Here is a 19,948-nt window from a genome sequence, read left to right as displayed (position 1 = left end):
CCCCCTTTTTGATGAAGCGCAGCTTGAGATCAACTGTAGAACTTGGCAAAAATAAAAAGCAGCATGTTTTGTCAAAGTTCTTGAACTGGTCCATCAATTGTGTCTCATTGCCACTGTAATGGTGGCTGCATCACACAAAATGAGACGAGGGAGTTTGTTCCCTTGCGCACACCGAGAGACTGAATCAAAGAGACAACCGGTTGCAAAAAAAAAAAAAAAAGATTCCCCATCTTTTCGGTCAACGTTTCTGGTATTAATTGTCGAGAGGGACTTTCAAAGTCTAGGTCGAGAGTTCCAATACAAAGTTAAAAAAAGGAAAAAAAAAAAGAGTCTTCTAAAGATTTCTGAGCAGCCAGTTGCCAGTGAATTTTATGTTTATACCTTTTTGAAGCCTGTTCTTTTTTTTTTATTTTTATTGTTTAAGCTATCCTAGATTTCGTGCTCTGGCGTTAACGCTGACCTTTGTTCCCCTCTCCATTGATTGGTTGCTGAAGTCGTCACGAATCCGTTTCCATCTTCCAGGTCTCGGAATGTTCTCGAATTTTCTTGTTGTACGTTTTCAATTTTTATGTGCTCCAAGTTGTTCAAGTCTTGCAAATTCGAACCTGTCAAGTCCAAACATTGAAAACCTTCAAGGTAAAGTTGTTTCAACTGAAGCGGGAAAATGAAATTCTTCAAATCAATGTCTCCACCACCACTACCACCATCGGCCCGAACAGCAAAAATCTCCAAGTTGGGCGGTAGCTTCAACTGCTCAAATCGTCTACAGTTGTCCACATTATTGCGAAGCACAAGTACCTTTAAAGTCTCGGGAACGGAAAACTTTTCCATATCTAGTACCAAATTGGGACCAACCTCCAACTCGAGTCTTTCCAACCTTTTTGGAAAATGCAAGGCAACGCCGTGTTCCCTCTCCATTTCCTCCGTTTGATCCACAGTTTCGCTACTTTGCTGGTATTTGAATAATCTGAGGCGCGGAAGCTCATATTCCGCACAGAATAACAACGTTGGAAAGTGATTGGAAATGACTTGCAATTCTTCCAAAGCTCGACACTCCCGCTGTGCTAGAAGCTCCCACTCTGAACTCATCCCGCCATGGGGAACCTGCATTCGAAGCTTTTTCAAATTGGTAAAGACGCCATATTGAAATAAGCTGGAAAATGAACAACACCCAATGTCAAGCTCCTCAAGCTGTTCAAATCTGGGAACATTGTTTGACCCGGCAGTTGTCATGCTGATATGGTGGGCGTCGCTGTCGCTGTAATCGAATTCATCGTAAACTAGCTTCCATTTCTTTAATTTTCTTGGTATACCGCTACACGTTTCCAAAGAATTCAAATATGGGATATCCAACTCTGTCAAAGTGCTTGGCAATCGTCCCAATGCAAGTAAGGGGAATTTAGAGTCGCCGCCAATTTGCAACGACTCGAGCTCCTCCATATTCTGGAAAAAATTTACATCATAAGCAGCTTCGTCTTCAAATTTAAAATGCTTGACGGATCTCGGCACGGGGAAATCTCTCGAATCGATTGTGTCGCAAACCATACGATTGATTCGCAACATTTTCCCTCTTTTCGATGTGATATTCCTTGTATATTTTTCAATTTCAACAACGGGAGTATTTCGTCGTTTATGAAGGTCTATCTTTTGTGCTACAGCAAAAAGTTCATAGCCATGGTCAAAAAGATAGTTAAAGTGCTCCAACTCAGTACATTCTATGTGTTTTGGGAGTATAGCATATAAAGCAGTGAGATGCAAGAGCCGTTCTATCAGTATCCCGTGGTCGCAAAAAAAGTCATCATCATCATCACAGGAGGAGTGCGTTATTGCGCAGCTATTCTCATTCTTGAGCAGAATCTTTCGTGAAAAGATGTTGACGACGGCGGCTTTTTGAAATTGTTTTGATTTGGAGAAGTGGTCGACGTAGCAAGTGGGCAAGTTGTCAAAAATTTTATTGACTAATTCAGCGGGTAAATCTTGAAGTCTGTGGATGAGCTTGGCAAATTGATACAAGTTTAGGCCCGTCATAACATGCTATCTCGAAACTTGACCACCGTGTGGGGAAAAAAAAAAACAAAACAAAACAAAAAGAACAAAAGAACTTTAAGTGATGGGCTCTTCAATCACTAAAGCTGACAGTCAAGAACCTGAATAGTCTTGTATTTTTCATTTGTTTAGAGACTTTTGATCTGTTATGTCCTCGGTTCACGGACTTGGTGAAATTGCGTTTTTGTTTTGATAACAGTTATCCGTGTTCGTGTACTTTGAACAAAATAAAAAGAGGTTCATTTCCATCGGGGGAGGGGGAACAAGGATTCATTTAGCGGAGGAGCCTTGAGAGGTAGAAGGGTTCATTAGACATATCTCTGAAAGTTCGTTTGCCTTTCTTTTGTTGGTAGCTGTGATTGAGTTCAATTGCATTGCTGTAACCAGAATGGACCTTCGATAAAGCGAATATGTTTATAGGCAGCAGAAATGTGCTGGCTTGTGGGAAAGTGGAAAGTGGAAAGTGGAAAGTGGAAAGTGGAAAGTGGAAAGTGGAAAGTGGAAAGTGGAAGGTGGAAAGTGGAAGGTGGAAAGATCTTCGCCCATTTTTAGCATTAAATTCGATTCAATGGTGACCGCCATGGAACGCAACTGAAGAAGAAACCTCGGATCCTCTTTTGTTTTGTTTATATGAATTCCGAAGGATACTCTAGTAAACTGGGGGTTAGTTGTCCCTCTGCTCCAACATGTTCAACCAGATATGAAACGAAGGAGAGACCTAGAAGACTTGGTGTTATTATCTGCTGACTATGGTAAAAGATATTCTCTCCAACGTACCGTGTCAAGATTTTGGGATGTTACCTAGTCTGGTGTTTGGATGTAGCCTGTCTGGTGTTTGGATGTAGCCTGTCTGCTCCAAGCATTCAAGGCTGTGAAAGCTCAACTCAAGTAGTCTTTAAGGCTGACACTAAGCAAAAGACGTGATTTCAATATCGAGTCTCAACTTGTGAAGATATTTCTTGAACATTTTGAGGCAACTACTACTGCATCGACCGTCGCGTTCCGAGCAATGCGCTCGTCGAGCTCATTTCAATAACAAACCACACCATTAGGTTGCAGGAGATGCAATGCACTTGATATTCTCGTCACGCTCAATATGAACATGTTTGCGGGGAACTTGAAATTTGAAATTTTTTCCATATCGATATCATCGCCACGTTTAAAAACAAAAAGTAAAAATCTCCAAATTACGAGACAACTTGAAATCTCTCAAAAATGCTCACAGTACTTCACAGCTACTACTTGGGGAACACAGCTAGTTTTCAAATCCCATGTAAAGAAGAACGTCTGCAATGTATCAATCTCCATAAAATAAAACGACTCGTCTTAAATTCAAATCTTTCGAATAATCCATATTTGGCATTCATATCATAATGTAGTGTCAATAACAGTTGCTCTAGAATTTTCAAGCGTATCCTAGTTGTTCGAAACCTGGCAAAAAAGAAGCAAACAAAAACAGAAAATAGCATACCCTTTTTATCTTTCCCCTCCCTTTATTATTTGTCTAATCCGGTCCTGATCAACTTTGTACCCCTCATAACGAACATACCGTTTTTTTAATGGCCCCGAGGGGAATCATGTCCAGTTCTAGACCAAGACTTTCAATTTCGATAATGTAATGTTTTCCAAAAAACCAACAAAACAACTTTGGAGGTCTCTTCCATGAGCTGTGGGAGCATAAAAATAAACGGGGTCCCTTCTAATTGGCGCTTCGTGATGGAATCCTTTTGTGTTGAAGTACAGTTGATGAAACGGGGCGCTTTGTTCATGGTTTAAGCACTCAAGTTTTTTTGCAGCAGTGGTGTGGACACCGGCTGCAATGTCAATGCTAATACAAGAACAAGCGGTTGTATCTTTAGGGCAGTGTAAGATTGTGTACATACCTGTATTTCACACTTTTCTCGAATCAACCGTGACAACAGAGCTCACAGTGGAATGAGCGCCGCGTTTGTGTTCCGCCTAAAGATTCGTTTGACTGTCATGTAAGCCCAATTCAATTCAGTTCAATTCCCCACTGTGGTGTCTTGTTTGACTTGCCTTCTCAATGAAAGAAAGGTAAGTAAAATTGGCAACTTTTCGTGGACATCTTTGCATCTGTATGTTACTTATGAGGCGCTTGTCTTACGGAAGCCAAGTCACGTGATAGTCACGTGCCCGCCAGAAACGATCACATTGAAGAGTAGCTTCGAGATACGGAATAGCTTTAATAAACCACCACCAACACCACCACCACCGCTGTTGGCTACACACCATACTCACAACCTAAACCAGAACAGCAGGTCAATACCTATAAAAGCCCTACTCATTATACTTTAAAACCCCCCACCACGAAAACTATGGCGGGACGAAACCAGAAGGGATCAGCATCGGAATCCGAAACAAATTCACGATACAACAGCCACCACGCAAGTTCCACCACCGGCAACTCCAACTCCTCAACCACAAACAATCCCTCGGCCGCAACTACAAACACAACAACAGCAGCAGCAGCAGCAGCAGCAGCTTCTTCTTCTTCATCCAACCAACAACAACAACAACAGTCTCAACAGTCACAGCAGTCACAGCAGACGCAGACACAACCGAAAACATCGCAAAAAGTCAAGGCCCAAATCGCGCTTCAACAACAGCAAACTTTCCTCCAGAAACACATCAACTCGAATGGGCCCCGCGATAAGCCACGCAAGGACCCCTTGGACTTTGAGACGATGGACGATGCAATCTTGCTCAAGTACAGCGACCGCTACGGCTTCAACTTGCCGCGGCCCGAGCTGATCAACTCGGAGATCTTAAACTCGGAAATCGGCAAAAAGACATATAGCAAGCGCGCGCAGATGAAGCGGGCTGAGCAGATGCAAAGAGAGCTGGAGCGCGGCGATGGAGGTAAAGAGGAAGGCTCGCTTCTGCTGCAGCTGCTGCAAAGGGAGTTTCTGGTGAAAAACCCCGGTGGCGGAAAGAGCCGCATTAGCAAGAAGGAGTTTGCCCTGCATGTCAAGGCCCATTTTTTGAGCTTGACTGCTAAGGAAAACGATATCATTACTGGGTTTTTGTACAAGGTGAAGCATCAGGATAAGGAGTTCAAGCTTACTTTCCAATAGCGATGAGAAAAGTAATTGGATATGTATGGTGACACCGACGCCCATCTAAACGTGCCATCTTTTATTCTTGGGGACCCGGGTCGTCTTCGTAAGTCTGTATAGATGAGCTGTGTATTGTATCATTGAACCACCAACCCATCGATACTCTCAAATACTTCAACTATTTCAAATATCATCAATGTTCCAAAATCCCGTACCCGGCACGCGACAAATTCAAACCAGTCGACCGCTCAAACCTCCCCCGAAAAAAAACCCACCGCCATCACCACCACCAACATACACCCATCAAGCTATCCACAGTTAACATCCTGCTCACAGCACGGCCCATAATGGACACCTCCACGCTCCTCTTCATAGCAGCAGCACTCACAGTCTTTCTCTTCTTGAAATGGATGATCCAGCCCATTCCGCAAGAGACAGAGTTCCTCAACCACGCCACAGGCGCAACGAGATCGACCCCCAACAACGAGCATAACCACGCCTCCACAACCGCTACAGCAGGCTCAACCACCTCCGCCACGTCGCGCAGGAACAGACGGCCCGTAACGGACTCCATGATCGAAGTAGTGCAAGCAATCGCGCCCCAGCTCACACCAGAACAGATCCGGTACGACTTGGAACAGACGGGCTCCGTGGAGTTGACGATTGATAAGTTCATGGAACAAGGCACCTTGCCCTTCCCGCCCGATTACGTTCCTCCAGCTCCCGCGGAGGCTCCTGGGGCGGCGGTGAAGCGCGAGACGGGGGCGTTGGACGTTGAGAGGAATTTGTTTAAGCGGTACGGCATCGATGTCGAAAACCCGGTGTTGGACTCGGATGACGTGTTGACGAATCGGAGAAACAAGATGATTGTTGATGCGAGAGCTCGGTTGGCTAAACAGATGGGATAGGCTGACAAGCGACAAAGAGGTGATTTTTTGCATTAAAAAAAAAAGAAGAATGTTTTTTTTTTTTCTAGGTGGTGGTGGTATTTATTGGATTAGAGTTGGTGTGATTCGTTTTTTAGCTTTCTTGGTTACTTTTTTATCGGTATTGAAGAATGAATCAATAGTTTTCGGCTTGTCCTCTTGCTTCTTCTCTGGTTCTGTTGTTATCGTGGGGGTGGTTGTAGTATTGGTTGGTTTCTTTTCCGGTATGGCTACATCGGGACCAGTGTATACTTGGCCGAATTTCCCCTCTTCAAATGTTATAGTTGAGCAGAAGCCATCGACGGAGCTCGCGATTAGTCTCATGCCGTCGTGCAGCCACACTAGATCGGTTATCGGCTGGTAGTGGAGATTGCTGACTTGTCCCAAGGGGCGGAAGGCGTCATCTGTCGAGTATATGATGACGGTGTCGAGGGTGGCCACGGCGAAAACTAGCTTATATGGTATATCTAGCGAGTTACCCTGGGTGTTGTTGGTGGTGGTGTATTTCACGGGGCTGAAAGATACTGCCACTGCCGGTTTGGATAGTCCGCATAGTTTGATGACGGGGCTGGTTGAAATTCTAGATCTTGCGTAGATGTAGATGGAGTATTTGAAAGTTGCGGGTGGGGAGACCAGTTGAGGTTGCTCTTGTGGCTCTTTTGGCTGTTGTGGCTCCATCGGATCAGTTGAGGTATTGGTGGACTCGGCAGCTTTCTCAGCGCCACTTTCCTCTAACCCAGCAGGGGTAACCAAAAACAAGCCATCGGGCGAAAACGCCAATCGTCGGAAAAAGCTGGGCAAGGTTTCCAGACAATATATAGCGCGATTCCTAAAAGTCTGAAACTTGTGCACCAATTTGACATCCAAAGTACCGCCCACGGCTTCATAAACATTCATGCTTCGATCAGCAGACTGGCTAGCAATGTATCTTCCCCTGGGGTCCCACGCGACCCCCTGGATATAATGCAGATGGTCGGTGAAACACGCGATCATCACTGCGTCGATTTTCTTCTTGCCGGTGTCGGTCAATTTATAGACGCGCATGGTGTTGTCCATGGACCCCGTGACGATGTAGTCGCCGGTGGGGCTCCAGGCGAGATCCATGACTTCCGCGGTCGAGGAGCGTATGGTGCCCACGACATACCAGCTCTCTTTCAAGTCTTGGTCGTTTTCATTGTCCAAGTTGCGGATGATGACGCTGCTCATTTTCCAGAGAAATAGCGTGCCGTCGTCACCCGCGGTGGCGATGGTGGTTCCGGAGGGGTTGAACCGCACCACGTTGATTGCCTGGCTGTGCTTTGTGAGGGTCGAGCGGTACTCGACTAGATTTGGGCTCGTGGTGGATATGCCCCATATTCGGATGTTGTTGTCTCCTCCTGCAGTGGCTAATCTCGAGTAGGGCTGTTCATCTGTGGTGGGCAGCGTCTGCTGTTGCGGCTGGATGTCGAGTGAGTAGATCGGCTGGTTGTCATCGTGCCAGTGCACTGTTATCGTGGAAGCGTCCATGCTTGTTTGAACCAAGAATGGGCCGTCTTATGGCTTTTGGCGAGGGTTTGAATAATAGTCTGGTGTTGAGAGCTTCCCCCGGGCTAGACGCGTTGCAAAACGCTACCATCTTCCCATGTCATAAACCAGTGTCGCAACAAGATCCACGACACACACATTTGAAAAGAAAACAACAACCTTTTCAACGGTTATGAACAGTTTGACATGGTTGAGACGTTGAGATCCCAGGTTAATTTTTTAATTCTGAAACAAGCTTTGAAGAAGAAGAAGAAGGGGGGGCGACTTTCACGATAGAAAAAGAACTTCAACAGCCAATCACAGTAGAAGATAGTAAAAAAAAAAAAAAAAAAAAAAAAAAAGGAGATGCCATGGAAGTCGCCTAAGATGAGGAGACAGTCGAGGAGGCCAGAGGGTTCGTCAATCCGTGCCGTCAGAACCTGAAAAATGACAAACCAAAAAGGAAAAAGATTTTCTGTCTTGTGCCGTGGGTGTCTTGAACCGGAGTGAGACGTCTCAACTAGGCCGGCGCGGTGAACCACAAGATGTCTAAAACAGAGTTCTCTCTAAAAAAGAAAACCGTCCCGTGCCCAGGAGTCAAACCCGGTTTTTATACTCTATCCCGTCCCGAAACATGTCGACCGACATGCACCTACCCAAATGTAAGTTGATGCTGCTTGATGCCAATTTCGCGGCAATTAGCGCGAAGCTCGACTGCCACCACGGGAACGATTTTTATTATCGTTGCAATACTCTTCCCCCCCTCTCTCTCTCTCATCCAGACAGTTTTACATCCGCGCGGAACCTCCGCGGACGACCTCCTCAATCTCCAGTCGCTTATCTCCAGAACCCACCACCACCATAGCCCATGGCATTGCCGAGGAACAAAGGGCTAATCCAACTACACAGCAACGATGCTCTACAAATTTCACCCAACGTCAGCAGCAGCAACATCTCTCAGTATTCCCTGGATATATACACTCTTGATAAGTAAAACAAGATGCCTCCAAAGCCATCGCCGATGGACTCGGCGTTAGTGAAGACCCAGCCATTGAATCGAAGGCCTACAGAATAAAAAAAAAAAAAATTTTCCTGTTTTTTTTTTTCTCTTTTTGTTTCTTTCCAAGGTGGGTTGATTGTGGTGATGGAAATTGGGCTCAAATGAAAATATGACGTTGGTACCGCTTATCGGTATCAAAATCTCCGGCAATAGCGGGCAACTTGCGCGCGCGGGAGACTTGCTGGGATCGGCTGGGAGAAGGAAATAATTGACTCAGGTAATAAAAATTACAATTGAAGCGGAAAAAGAGCAGTGGGTGCGTGAGTGAGTAGGAGAGTGGGTGGTTGAACTTAGTATAGATGCATATACTGATTGTTGGTTTATGTAGCCGCAACCTATCACGTTACGAGGAATTGACACACTGTCTAGACACTGGAAAACAGTTGTCGGCCTGAAGCGGAGAAGCGAGGGGGGTCTGGCCAGCGCAGACACAGTGGTAGAAGATCCCAGCTTGCTAAGTAGCAACTCCAGCACCAACAAGTGCCCCACCAGAGCCGTGGTCCCACCAGAGCCGGGGACAGACTTGGTGGCTATTGTTCTGGTCCAGCAGCTGGTGTTGCATTGGTGCAGTTGGCGGGCGGCAGCTTTGTTGATGTTTCTTCCCCAAGCGAATTGCTGCCTTAACTATGAGGGAATTCTTTTCTCTCGCTTTCCCGCCCCGGGTGCACGACCCGTTGCATCTGGCTCCCAATCTCCTCCCACCACCTTCGCCATGCTCAGATTATATATCTTTATAGAGGAAGGGAAAAAAATTCACTCCTTTGCTCAACCCAGTTTTTCCTCTTCTTTTCCTCTTGAGCACTAGCCCAACCCCTTGCCTTTTCCAATTGAAGAGAGACCCACTAGGAAGAAAATGAAGTTCACCTTGTTAGCATCGGCATTCACCCTCTCCTCGGTTCTTGCCTCCAGGGGCCCCAAGGACACCAACAAGCCCGAGGTTGTCACCGTGTACAGAACCGAAACCACGCAAAAGTACGGTAGATTCAACAAGACTCCTCACCCAACCACCACCACTGTGGTTGTCTCGCCAAGCGAGTGGACCTCGATCAGAGACGCCTCCATCAGGTCCTCTGCTTCCGCCGACGATGTGTTGAGAGTCCAGATTCAAAAGAGAGCCAACTCCACCGGGGGCGGTGCCGGCGGAAACTCCACCGGCGGTGGTGCCGGCGGCTCCTCCTCTTCCTCCAGGGCCGGTGTTGCTGCCTCTGGTGCCACTTTTGGTGTTGCCGGTGTCGTTGCTTTAGGTGCTGCGTTGTTGATGTAAGTGGAATAAACCCCAACCGAAAAACAAAAAAAATACAAGCACTACACCTTATCCCCCCGCTCATCTTTCACCTTTCACTTTCATTCCAATCCCCATTCCATTTTATCCAACATTTTATCCAATATAGACATTATTTAGGTTGAAACACACAGAGGAAAGAAACAGTAATACAATTTTTTTTTTTTTTGAAATATATTTGTTTGCACTGGTTGACTGCTTTTGTTGTTGAAATTTTTTTTTTTTTTTTGAACGGGCAACTGATTTGAGTTGCCATTCTTGAAGTCGTTTTATACATTTGTTTACAAATTTTTTAATACAGTTTTGTTTAATACCTAGACTGGGGATAGTGTAGCTTCTATGGCATGAGGGGGGGAATCCCATGTCATCCCATTACAGCTGAAGCGGCCATTCATGCGATATAAAAAACTTGTAGATCTACCTACATATATGACCATGCCGTGGAACCAGAATCTAGTCAACGAGTACAGTTGTATCGGCATTGCAATATAAATAACGTGTAAATCTAGTTGCAAATAACCATGCCGTGGGTCTAGTTGACACTCTCACGTCCGTTTCATTGTTTTTCTAAGATAAGGCCAAAATCTTGTCAACCATTACAGTTGTAATCGGCCAATAATGCAATATAAATAACATGTAAATCTAGTTACAAATATGTATATATATATATCCATGCCGTGAGTCTACTTCATGCGCTCTTTATTTCACAGCCTCTCACATTTTACTTTCCCTCAGGTAAGGCCAAGACCTGGTCAACTTGCTTTGGAAACTCCCTCACGATGATCTCGCACTTGACCTCATGACACAAGTCCTTCTTATTATAGTAAGGCACCTTCTGCAACAACTCCAACCCGCTGCTCCGTTCCAACGCCTCCACGGGCACTTGAAACAGCTGCAATGGAGTGCCATTATCGATGACATCATTAGGCAAGACAAACGCACCCACGCTCACCACGCCCTCTCTACTCTTATCCTCCCCCACAACCAACTTGAAGAAATGCGTCGGCACCGCGATATTGGGAGGCGACCCCACCACTTCGTAACTGACGCGGTACTTGCCATCCGGACACAACTTTGGCAAATACAAGGGCCCCGTCATAACTCTCACGTCATCGTATTTCATAGTCAACCTCCGCACAAAGTCCTCAAAGTGGCTCCAGTAATCGCGATTGAACCCCTCGCCCACTTGAGGAGCCATATTGCTCAAAAGAAAAGTTTCGTCAATGGCAGTTTGGCTGAACTTGGCGTCCGCGGCGGGGGCCTGGTGGCCGCGGTCGTAGCCGCTGCGGAAATAGTCGCGCAAGCGGCCGCGGAACTTGCTCGGGATCAGCTCGTCTTCCTTGAATACCGACCGTTTGCGGTCGCCCAGGTCGGTGGTGCGCTGGAGCGAGGCGCGCGTGATGTGCTCGAGTACCCAGTAAGGGTTGCGCCGGGCGCGGTCGTAGCATGAGATGAACTCTGTGTGTGGCGCGAGATCGTGCACGGGCCCGGGGAAGCCGTATTTGAAGTAGGCCTGCGGTTGGATCGTGGATGGGTCAAACACGTCCTTACCCGAGTTGGGGGAGCTGACGGAGGATGAGCCGAGCGGTGGGTCTGTTGCTGGTGGGATTGTTTGAGGTTTGGATGCGCTCGACCACAAGTATGAGGCGAGCCCAAGCGAGGCGAGTCCAAAGGAGGACTGGAGAAGGATTCTCGATGCCATTGGTTCTTGGTGCTATCTATGGGGAGGTTTTTTTTGTTTTTAGCTTCTGGATCGGTGTATATCTCGTGGGTGAGATTTTATACCACTTTTTTTTTTTCTTCTTCTTCGATTTGTTCTTCGCTCGTTTAGTTTCTGCCGAGGCGATGACTCTGTTGGTTGAGTTTGGGAGAGGGAGGCATAGGGATGACAACGGCAGGTCAGAGCGTCAGCATCTTCGACAGAGAAAAAGAGATGACTTTGGATTTGACTTTGACATTGCAATGTCAACTTGGAGCAAATAGTAGAGGGAATATGGTCCGTCACGTTGTAGTCTCGTCGTGATGTCGCCCACGCTGGGATTCGAAGTCACGTGCCATTTTGCACGTGACTCCTCCTCTGCAACACGTTTCTCCAAGCAAAACAAAGTGTTGGTTGCAATTCGCTTGAGTCGGAGGAGATGCCAGTTGAGTAAAAGCTGGGTGTGCATCATCGCCATGGCAATTCTGTTCTTGGTTCGTAATATTCGCAGCAAAACGTGTGGAAAAATGCCCCCCACCAACTCCCAACGGCCAACATCACCGACACTTCTACTTCCATTCTAGAGTCGCAACTCACGTACAATCAAAAAGCACTGCTCTATTCCACCGTCGCGGGATTGCACGAAGGAACTGGCACTTGCTGCTACTAGCACAATCTATCGATAGCCACCATTTCCGTTTCCACCGATCGGTCGAGAGCTCGATCTTGAAGCAGCGCCAGTTTCCAGTTTGTACAAGGCAGTATCATCACCAGAGATCTTCTCGCCTGTCGTTCTATTGTTCTTGTATTCGCTAGACACCTCAAAAAAAAAAAAAAAAAAAAAAAGGTCCCGAAACAATCGAATCGTACCCCATCTGCTGCATCTTCCCACTGCTCACTTTTTTTTTTTTTTTTTTTTTTCGCAGCAAAGCCGCTTTATGCAACAGGGCCATTTTAAGCAGAAAAGAACGGGAAATATGGACCCAGTTCTGGCTGGAGCGTGCAAGATTCGGAAAGCTGTTGACCATGACAGCGTTTCTCCGTGCGTCCCCTTTGATAGCATAACCAAAACCCAAAAGAAAAGAAAGGATAAATTAGAGCAGGTAACAGATAACAAGAGGTTACATGGTTAGCGAACCAACTCGAAGCGGCGGGTCACGTGACTGGTTTGCAAAAGCCCCCGTTCCTGCGAAAACAAGTATCACCGTAGATCCTGCTGCTATCGGGCTGTTGACTGACTCTTCTTCCCACGAAAAGACTCCTGGTGTCTGTCGAGCTGTTTCAAGGGTGCTCAAGACGGGTGTTTTGGTGGTGGCTGTTGTTGGGCTCGAGACCTGCATACAAGCCATGGTCCCGGAAAAGTTGGTAACATAGTCGTTATTTTGCTGTTCCGGTTTGTGTCATCGGGCATCGCCTAAAGCACCACAGCGACTTCCCATCTCGAAAAAAGCCCCAAAAAACCAGGATGCTCGGGATGGGAGGAAGATGATGAAGAGAGAGAGGTCTAGGAAGTAAGCACTGGGGGTTGAACGGCTTGTAGGTTAGTCCCAGCTAAAAGGCCCTATTTCTAAAAAAAAAAACGCAGCATGAAGGGCATTTGACCCGTTTTTTTTTTTTTTTTTTTATATTTATTCAATGCCCACTGGTTATGTTGAGCTTTATTACCCGTCAGAGCCCGCGAAATCTGCAACCCTGAACCTTTCTGATCCTCCCCCCCGTTACTTCACGAACCAAATATAATCCCAACATCTTCGTTCGACTTTTTTGCGGTCTATTTGCCCTTTCCCTCGTGGATCTCTGCCACACGCAAAGAAAAAAAAAAAAAGGACCAACACCAACAAAAAATAAATTTTTATTCATTGGCCCTTCCTTTGGTACTAGCACGGCAGCCCCTATAACATAGAGAGATATACGTATGGATAGATAGATAGATAGATATATATATATAGAGTCATATATATTTGGATATCTCGCAGGGCGTACATTTTTCAGCCATCTCGATTTGCTATTTTCTTCCAGGATTCAAAGGGAACTTCTTCATTGATACCTTCCCACAACCCCCCCATTACCAATCGCTATTACCACCTAAGTCACCATTGAGTGAAAAGTAGCCAATTTTTTTCAATTTCTGCTAGCACCCGTTCCTATTGCATTTAGCATACCATTTCAATGTCCCAGCAGAGACCGTTCAAGTTGAGCCACGGCTCAATTGAACACACTTTCATTGTTCCGCAAAACTTATTCGTATTCTATTCACAATTGAAAGATGAGTTCAACAAGACGCTACCTGCACCCACCGAAGGGTTTGCCGACGATGACGAGCCCTCGAGCCCCGTGGAGCTTTACGGCAAGTTTTTGGGCTACTTGAGCCAACAGAGAAGCAAGCCGCAGGTGGGAGAGCTACTCGGCAACTCCATCAAAGACTTTGAGTCGACTTTTTTGGGAAACCAAGATAACATCCACTCCTTTGCCGTGCAATTATTGCAAGATGAAGCTTTCCCCACGACCGCGGGCAAAATCAAGAACCTCATTAAAAACTACTACCAGTCGGCCTCGATTGTCAAGAGCGAGTCCAACTTGTTCTACCGCGCCTCCGTCAAGGACGCCAAGATGGCGGCCATCTTTGGCGGGCAGGGCAACACCGACGACTATTTTGAAGAATTGCGGGAAATCTACCATCTCTACGGCAGCTTGATCACGGAGGACCTCTTGGTGCCCATCACGGAAAAATTGGACCTGTTGGTGAAGCAAAACACCGAGTTTGACAAGATCTATACCCAGGGCTTGAACATTATCCGCTGGTTGAAGCATCCTGAAATCACCCCGGACCAGGACTACTTGTTGAGTGTACCCGTTAGTTGCCCCATCATTTGTATAATCCAATTGTGCCACTATGCCATCACTTGTAAAGTGCTCGGCTTCTCCCCTGGTGAATTGAGAGATTTAACAAGCTGGGCAACGGGCCACTCGCAAGGTATAGTTACGGCAGTGGCAATCGCCGGCTCATACAACTGGGAGTCGTTTTTAGCAAACTCCATCAAGGCATGCTCGATGTTGTTGTTTATCGGCTCCAGATGCTTGGCCACCTACCCGAGAACCTCGTTGCCTCCAACCATGTTGCAAGATTCCTTGGCCAACGGAGAAGGCCGTCCATCTCCCATGCTCTCGGTTCGAGATTTACCCATTGACAAGGTCAACAAATTCATCGATCAAACAAACTCCCATTTGCCCAAGGAGAAACACATCGCCATCAGTTTGATTAATGGCGCTCGTAATTTGGTCTTGTCTGGTCCCCCAGAATCCCTTTATGGTTTCAACTTGAACTTGAGAAATATCAAGGCCCCCAACGGCTTGGACCAATCGCGTGTCCCTTACAGCGAAAGAAAATTGAAATGCACCAATAGATTCCTCCCTATAATCTCGCCTTTCCACTCCCACTTGTTGGCCGAGGCAACAGCCACGATCTTGGATGACGTGCAACTGATCTCGTTTGACGCGTTAAAGATCCCCGTTTACGATACTTTTGACGGCTCAAACTTGCAACAGGTTGAAAAATCGCTGGATTTAAATGCCAGGTTGGTGAAATTGATCACCGAGTTGCCCGTCCATTGGGAGTTGGCAACGGATCATGAAGCTTCCCACATTATCGATTTTGGCCCCGGTGGAGTCTCAGGTTTGGGGGTATTGACCCATCGGAACAAGGAAGGTACCGGTGCCAGAATCATCATTGCCGGCACGGTCGACTCCAACCCCGTCGACGACGAATATGGATTCAAGCACGAGCTTTTCCAAAAAAGTAGCGATAGGCTGATTAAATGGGCCTCGAACTGGTTGCAAGAGTATAAACCCACCTTGGTCAAGACCTCCAAGGGTAAAGTTTACGTAAACACCAAGTTTTCGCAATTGTTGGGCAGAGCTCCATTAATGGTCCCCGGAATGACCCCCACCACAGTCAACCCCGAGATTATCGCCGCTTCCATCAATGCCGGCTACCACATTGAGTTGGCCGGCGGTGGCTATTTCTCCGGGGCAATGATGACGAGTGCCATTGACGAAATTGTCGCCAAGATCAAGCCCGGCTATGGAATCGGCATCAATTTGATCTACGTTAACCCATTCATGTTGCAATGGGGTATTCCCTTGATCAAGGAATTGAGAGAGAAAAACTACCCCATCCAGTCGTTGACCATTGGAGCTGGTGTCCCTTCGTTGGAAGTTGCCACTGAGTACATTGAGGAGCTCGGCTTGACTCATTTAGGATTAAAACCAGGGTCCGTTGACTCCATCTGCCAGGCGATTGCCATCGCCAAGGCCCACCCAAGTTTCCCCATTGTGTTGCAATGGACTGGAGGCAGAGGAGGAGGCCACCACTCGTTTGAAGATTTCCACCAACCCATCTTGCAGATGTACTCCAAGATTAGAAGATGCTCCAACATTGTCTTGGTTGCAGGCTCCGGGTTTGGCTCTGCTGAAGATACCTACCCTTACTTGACTGGTTCATGGTCGAGCAAGTTCAACTATCCTCCCATGCCTTTTGATGGTGTCTTGTTTGGCTCGAGGGTGATGACTGCAAAGGAAGCTCGCACATCAACGGAGGCCAAAAAATTGATTGCTAGTTGCAAAGGTGTCCCCGATGACCAATGGGAACAAACTTACAAAAGACCCACTGGTGGCGTGATTACCGTCAAGTCGGAAATGGGCGAGCCCATTCACAAGATTGCCACTCGAGGAGTCATGTTTTGGAAAGAGTTGGACGAGACAATTTTCAATCAGCCAAAGAATAAGCTCTTGGACGCCATTGCTAAAAAGAGAGACTACATCATTGACAAGTTGAACAAGGATTCGCAAAAGCCCTGGTTTGGTCGCAACTCGCAAGGTGTTTGCGACTTGCAAGATATGACGTATCAAGAGGTCGCCAACAGATTGATTGAGTTGATGTACGTTGACAAGTCGAAACGCTGGATCGATGTCTCCTTACGGAACCTCTTTGGTGACTTTTTGAGACGAGTCGAAGAAAGATTCACCATCGAGGCCAACCGCGTGTCATTGATTCAAAACTATGCCCAGTTAGCTCAAGACCCACAATCGTTGACTAATGATCTTTTCAACCAGTTCAAATTGGCTCAAACCCAGCTCATTTCAGAAGAAGACTGCGACTATTTCTTGATTTGTTGCACGAGACTCGGTCAGAAACCAGTGCCATTTGTGCCCGTGTTGGATGAACGATTTGAATTTTTCTTCAAAAAGGACTCCCTTTGGCAATCGGAGGACTTGGAAGCAGTGGTGGATGAAGATGTGCAAAGAACGTGTATCTTGCATGGCCCAGTTGCATGTCAATTCACCAACCACGTCGACGAGCCCATTGGCGAAATCTTGGATAACATCCATGAGGGCCACATTGCCAAGTTGTTGCAAGACCAATATGAAGGCGACGCGTCAAAGATCCCCATTGTTGAATATTTCGGCGGCAAAAAGCCGGCACCACTCAAGAATGTCGATAACGTCATCGTTACTGACGGCAAGAATATCACCACATATGAAATCACGTCCAAGGTTCCTCACGTGGCACCATGGTTGAATATGTTAGCTGGCCCCAAGTTGAACTGGTTGCAAGCGTTCATCTCCACCGACAGAATCGTGCAAGGGTCCAAGCATGTGCCCAACTCGGTGCACGATGTTCTTGCACCTGCTCCGCACTCCAAGGTCACCATCGATAAGCAAACCAACGAGTTGATTGTGTACGAGCGTGTTAAAGGCGACTTGCTCCCCGTTGTCGAGATCAGATTGTCTAAAGATAACATCATTGAATTGTCATTGATTGAACACAGAACCGCCGATGGCGACCCACTAGCATTAAAATTTTTGTACAAGTACCACCTCGAAGATGGATTTGCCCCCATTGTTGAAATCATGGATGATAGAAACGATAGAATCAAAGAGTTTTACTGGTACTTGTGGTTTGGCTCCAAAAACGTCCCCTACAACTTGGATATCAACGTCGAAGACCAAATCTTGGGTGATGAGGTCTCCATTACCGGAAAGGACATTGCCGAGTTTACTCACGCCATTGGTAACAAATGCGAAGCGTTTGTAAACAGACCGGGCAAAATCACCCTTGCGCCTATGGACTTTGCCATTGTTATCGGATGGAAAGCCATCATCAAGGCCATCTTCCCCAAGACTGTCGACGGCGACTTGTTGAAGTTGGTGCACTTGTCAAATGGATACAAGATGATCCCCGGCGCGGCACCCTTGAAAAAGGACGACGTGGTGTCAACGAGGGCCGAAATCAAGGCCGTCATCAACCAGCCCAGCGGTAAGTTGGTCGAAGTGGTTGGCACCATCTATCGTGAAAAGACCAAGCCGGTGATGCAGGTCTCATCTCAATTCTTGTACCGGGGCGAATATCAAGATTTCGAAAATACCTTCCAGAAAGTCACCGAGACCCCAGTTCAAATTGCGTTTAAATCGCCCAAGGACTTGGCGGTGTTGAAGTCAAAGGAATGGTTCCATTTAACCAAGGATGTGCCATTTGACGTGTTGACTTTTAGATGCGAGTCTACTTATAAATTCAAATCGGCAAATGTGTTTTCCTCGATTATAACCACGGGCCAAGTGTTTACCGAGTTGCCAACAAAGGAAGTGATTCAAGCTGGTGAAGTCAACTACGAAGCTGGCGTCTCCTTTGGTAACCCCGTTACCGACTATTTGGCGAGAAACGGAAACACCATTGAAGAAGCGGTACTCTTTGAAAACTCCATCCCACTTTCATCAAGCGAAGAGTTGATCTCGAGAGCTCCAAGCACAAACGAGCCATATGCAATCGTCTCGGGCGACTATAACCCTATCCACGTTTCGCGCGTGTTTGCTCAATACGCCAAATTACCCGGAACCATCACCCACGGCATGTACTCTTCGGCATCGATTAGAGGCTTGGTGGAAGAATGGACTGCCAACAACGTGGCTTCACGAGTGCGCGCTTTCAAGTGCGACTTTGTCGGTATGGTCTTGCCCAACGACGTCTTGCAAACCACCATGGAACACGTGGGGATGATCAACGGGCGTAAGATCATCAAGATTGAAACCAAGAATATCGAAACCGACACCCCCGTGTTGATTGGCGAGGCCGAGATTGAACAGCCCATCACCACCTACGTGTTCACGGGCCAAGGCTCCCAAGAGCAAGGAATGGGTATGGACTTGTACAACTCCTCCGATGTCGCCAAGGAAGTCTGGGACAAAGCCGACAAGCACTTTATCGACAACTACGGCTTTTCAATATTGGACATTGTGCAAAACAACCCCAACGAATTGACTATCCATTTCGGCGGCTCAAAAGGTAGAAGCATCCGCGACAACTACATTGGGATGATGTTTGAAACGATCGGCGAAGACGGCGAATTGAAATCGGAAAAGATCTTCAAAGACATCGACCACGAAACTACATCCTACACCTTTGTCTCCCCCACGGGCTTGCTTTCCGCTACCCAGTTCACCCAGCCCGCGTTGACGTTGATGGAGAAGGCTGCCTACGAAGACATCAAGTCCAAGGGGCTCATCCCGTCCGACATCATGTTTGCCGGCCACTCCTTGGGCGAGTACTCAGCCCTTTCCTCCTTAGCCAACGTGATGCCTATTGAGTCGCTTGTGGACGTCGTATTCTACCGAGGCATGACGATGCAAGTTGCTGTTCCTCGTGACGAATTTGGCCGCTCCAATTACGGCATGTGCGCCATCAACCCTAGCCGAGTCAGCGCCACGTTTGACGACGCGGCATTGCGCTTCGTTGTCGACAGCGTCGCGCAACGCACGAAATGGCTATTGGAAATCGTCAACTACAACGTCGAGAACCAGCAGTACGTGGCCGCGGGCGACTTGCAAGCGTTGGACACCCTCACCAACGTGCTCAACGTGTTGAAGCTCAACAAGATTGACATCGTCAAGCTCCAGCAACAGCTCACCCTCGAGGAGGTCGAGCTGCACTTGAATGAGATTATCGACGAAGTGAAACAGCAGAGCTTGAGCAAGCCGCAGCCGATTGAGTTGGAGCGTGGTTTTGCTGTTATTCCCTTAAAGGGCATCAGTGTGCCCTTCCATTCGTCCTACTTGATGTCGGGAGTCAAGCCCTTCCAGAGGTTTTTGTGCAAGAAGATCCCCAAGAGCTCAGTCAAGCCGCAGGATTTGATCGGAAAATACATTCCTAATTTGACGGCGAAGCCATTTGCTATCACGAGAGAGTACTTCACTGAGGTCTACGAGTTGACCAAGAGCGATAAGATCAAGGCCATTTTGGATAATTGGGAACTGTATGAATCTCGATAATCAACATAAGATACATTAATAAATAATTTATAT

The 19,948-nt window shown here is 47.0% G+C and overlaps 7 protein-coding genes across 7 annotated transcripts; 4 read left to right on the top strand and 3 right to left on the bottom strand. All coding sequences in view use genetic code 12, as the record gives it.

The window, feature by feature from the left end:
- Positions 1-429: 429 nt before the first annotated feature.
- LODBEIA_P56000 (uncharacterized protein) lies at positions 430-1,563 on the bottom strand (the record flags this gene model as incomplete). Its single annotated transcript, XM_066975951.1, has 1 exon — positions 430-1,563. The coding sequence occupies one exon, from the start codon at positions 1,561-1,563 to the stop codon at positions 430-432; it is 1,134 nt and encodes a 377-aa protein (XP_066832538.1).
- Positions 1,564-4,382: 2,819 nt separating this feature from the next.
- On the top strand, positions 4,383-5,141 carry LODBEIA_P55990 (uncharacterized protein; the record flags this gene model as incomplete). The annotated part of the gene is made up of 1 exon (XM_066975948.1): positions 4,383-5,141. One exon carries the CDS (start codon positions 4,383-4,385, stop codon positions 5,139-5,141), a length of 759 nt encoding a protein of 252 aa, XP_066832537.1.
- Positions 5,142-5,470: 329 nt separating this feature from the next.
- LODBEIA_P55980 (uncharacterized protein) lies at positions 5,471-6,031 on the top strand (the record flags this gene model as incomplete). Its single annotated transcript, XM_066975947.1, has 1 exon — positions 5,471-6,031. The coding sequence occupies one exon, from the start codon at positions 5,471-5,473 to the stop codon at positions 6,029-6,031; it is 561 nt and encodes a 186-aa protein (XP_066832536.1).
- An 81-nt stretch (positions 6,032-6,112) lies between these two features.
- Positions 6,113-7,555, bottom strand: LODBEIA_P55970 (uncharacterized protein; the record flags this gene model as incomplete). The annotated part of the gene is made up of 1 exon (XM_066975946.1): positions 6,113-7,555. One exon carries the CDS (start codon positions 7,553-7,555, stop codon positions 6,113-6,115), a length of 1,443 nt encoding a protein of 480 aa, XP_066832535.1.
- A 1,910-nt stretch (positions 7,556-9,465) lies between these two features.
- LODBEIA_P55960 (uncharacterized protein) lies at positions 9,466-9,876 on the top strand (the record flags this gene model as incomplete). Its single annotated transcript, XM_066975945.1, has 1 exon — positions 9,466-9,876. The coding sequence occupies one exon, from the start codon at positions 9,466-9,468 to the stop codon at positions 9,874-9,876; it is 411 nt and encodes a 136-aa protein (XP_066832534.1).
- A 739-nt stretch (positions 9,877-10,615) lies between these two features.
- Positions 10,616-11,596, bottom strand: LODBEIA_P55950 (uncharacterized protein; the record flags this gene model as incomplete). Its single annotated transcript, XM_066975944.1, has 1 exon — positions 10,616-11,596. The coding sequence occupies one exon, from the start codon at positions 11,594-11,596 to the stop codon at positions 10,616-10,618; it is 981 nt and encodes a 326-aa protein (XP_066832533.1).
- Positions 11,597-13,762: 2,166 nt separating this feature from the next.
- Positions 13,763-19,915, top strand: LODBEIA_P55940 (uncharacterized protein; the record flags this gene model as incomplete). Its single annotated transcript, XM_066975943.1, has 1 exon — positions 13,763-19,915. One exon carries the CDS (start codon positions 13,763-13,765, stop codon positions 19,913-19,915), a length of 6,153 nt encoding a protein of 2,050 aa, XP_066832532.1.
- Positions 19,916-19,948: the final 33 nt, after the last annotated feature.

The sequence above is a fragment of the Lodderomyces beijingensis genome, assembly GCF_963989305.1.
Source record: "Lodderomyces beijingensis strain CBS 14171 genome assembly, chromosome: 7".
Lineage (NCBI taxonomy): Eukaryota > Fungi > Ascomycota > Pichiomycetes > Serinales > Debaryomycetaceae > Lodderomyces > Lodderomyces beijingensis.
The sequence above is the reverse complement of the archived record's forward strand: the minus strand, read 5'-3'. Positions and strand labels throughout refer to the sequence as shown.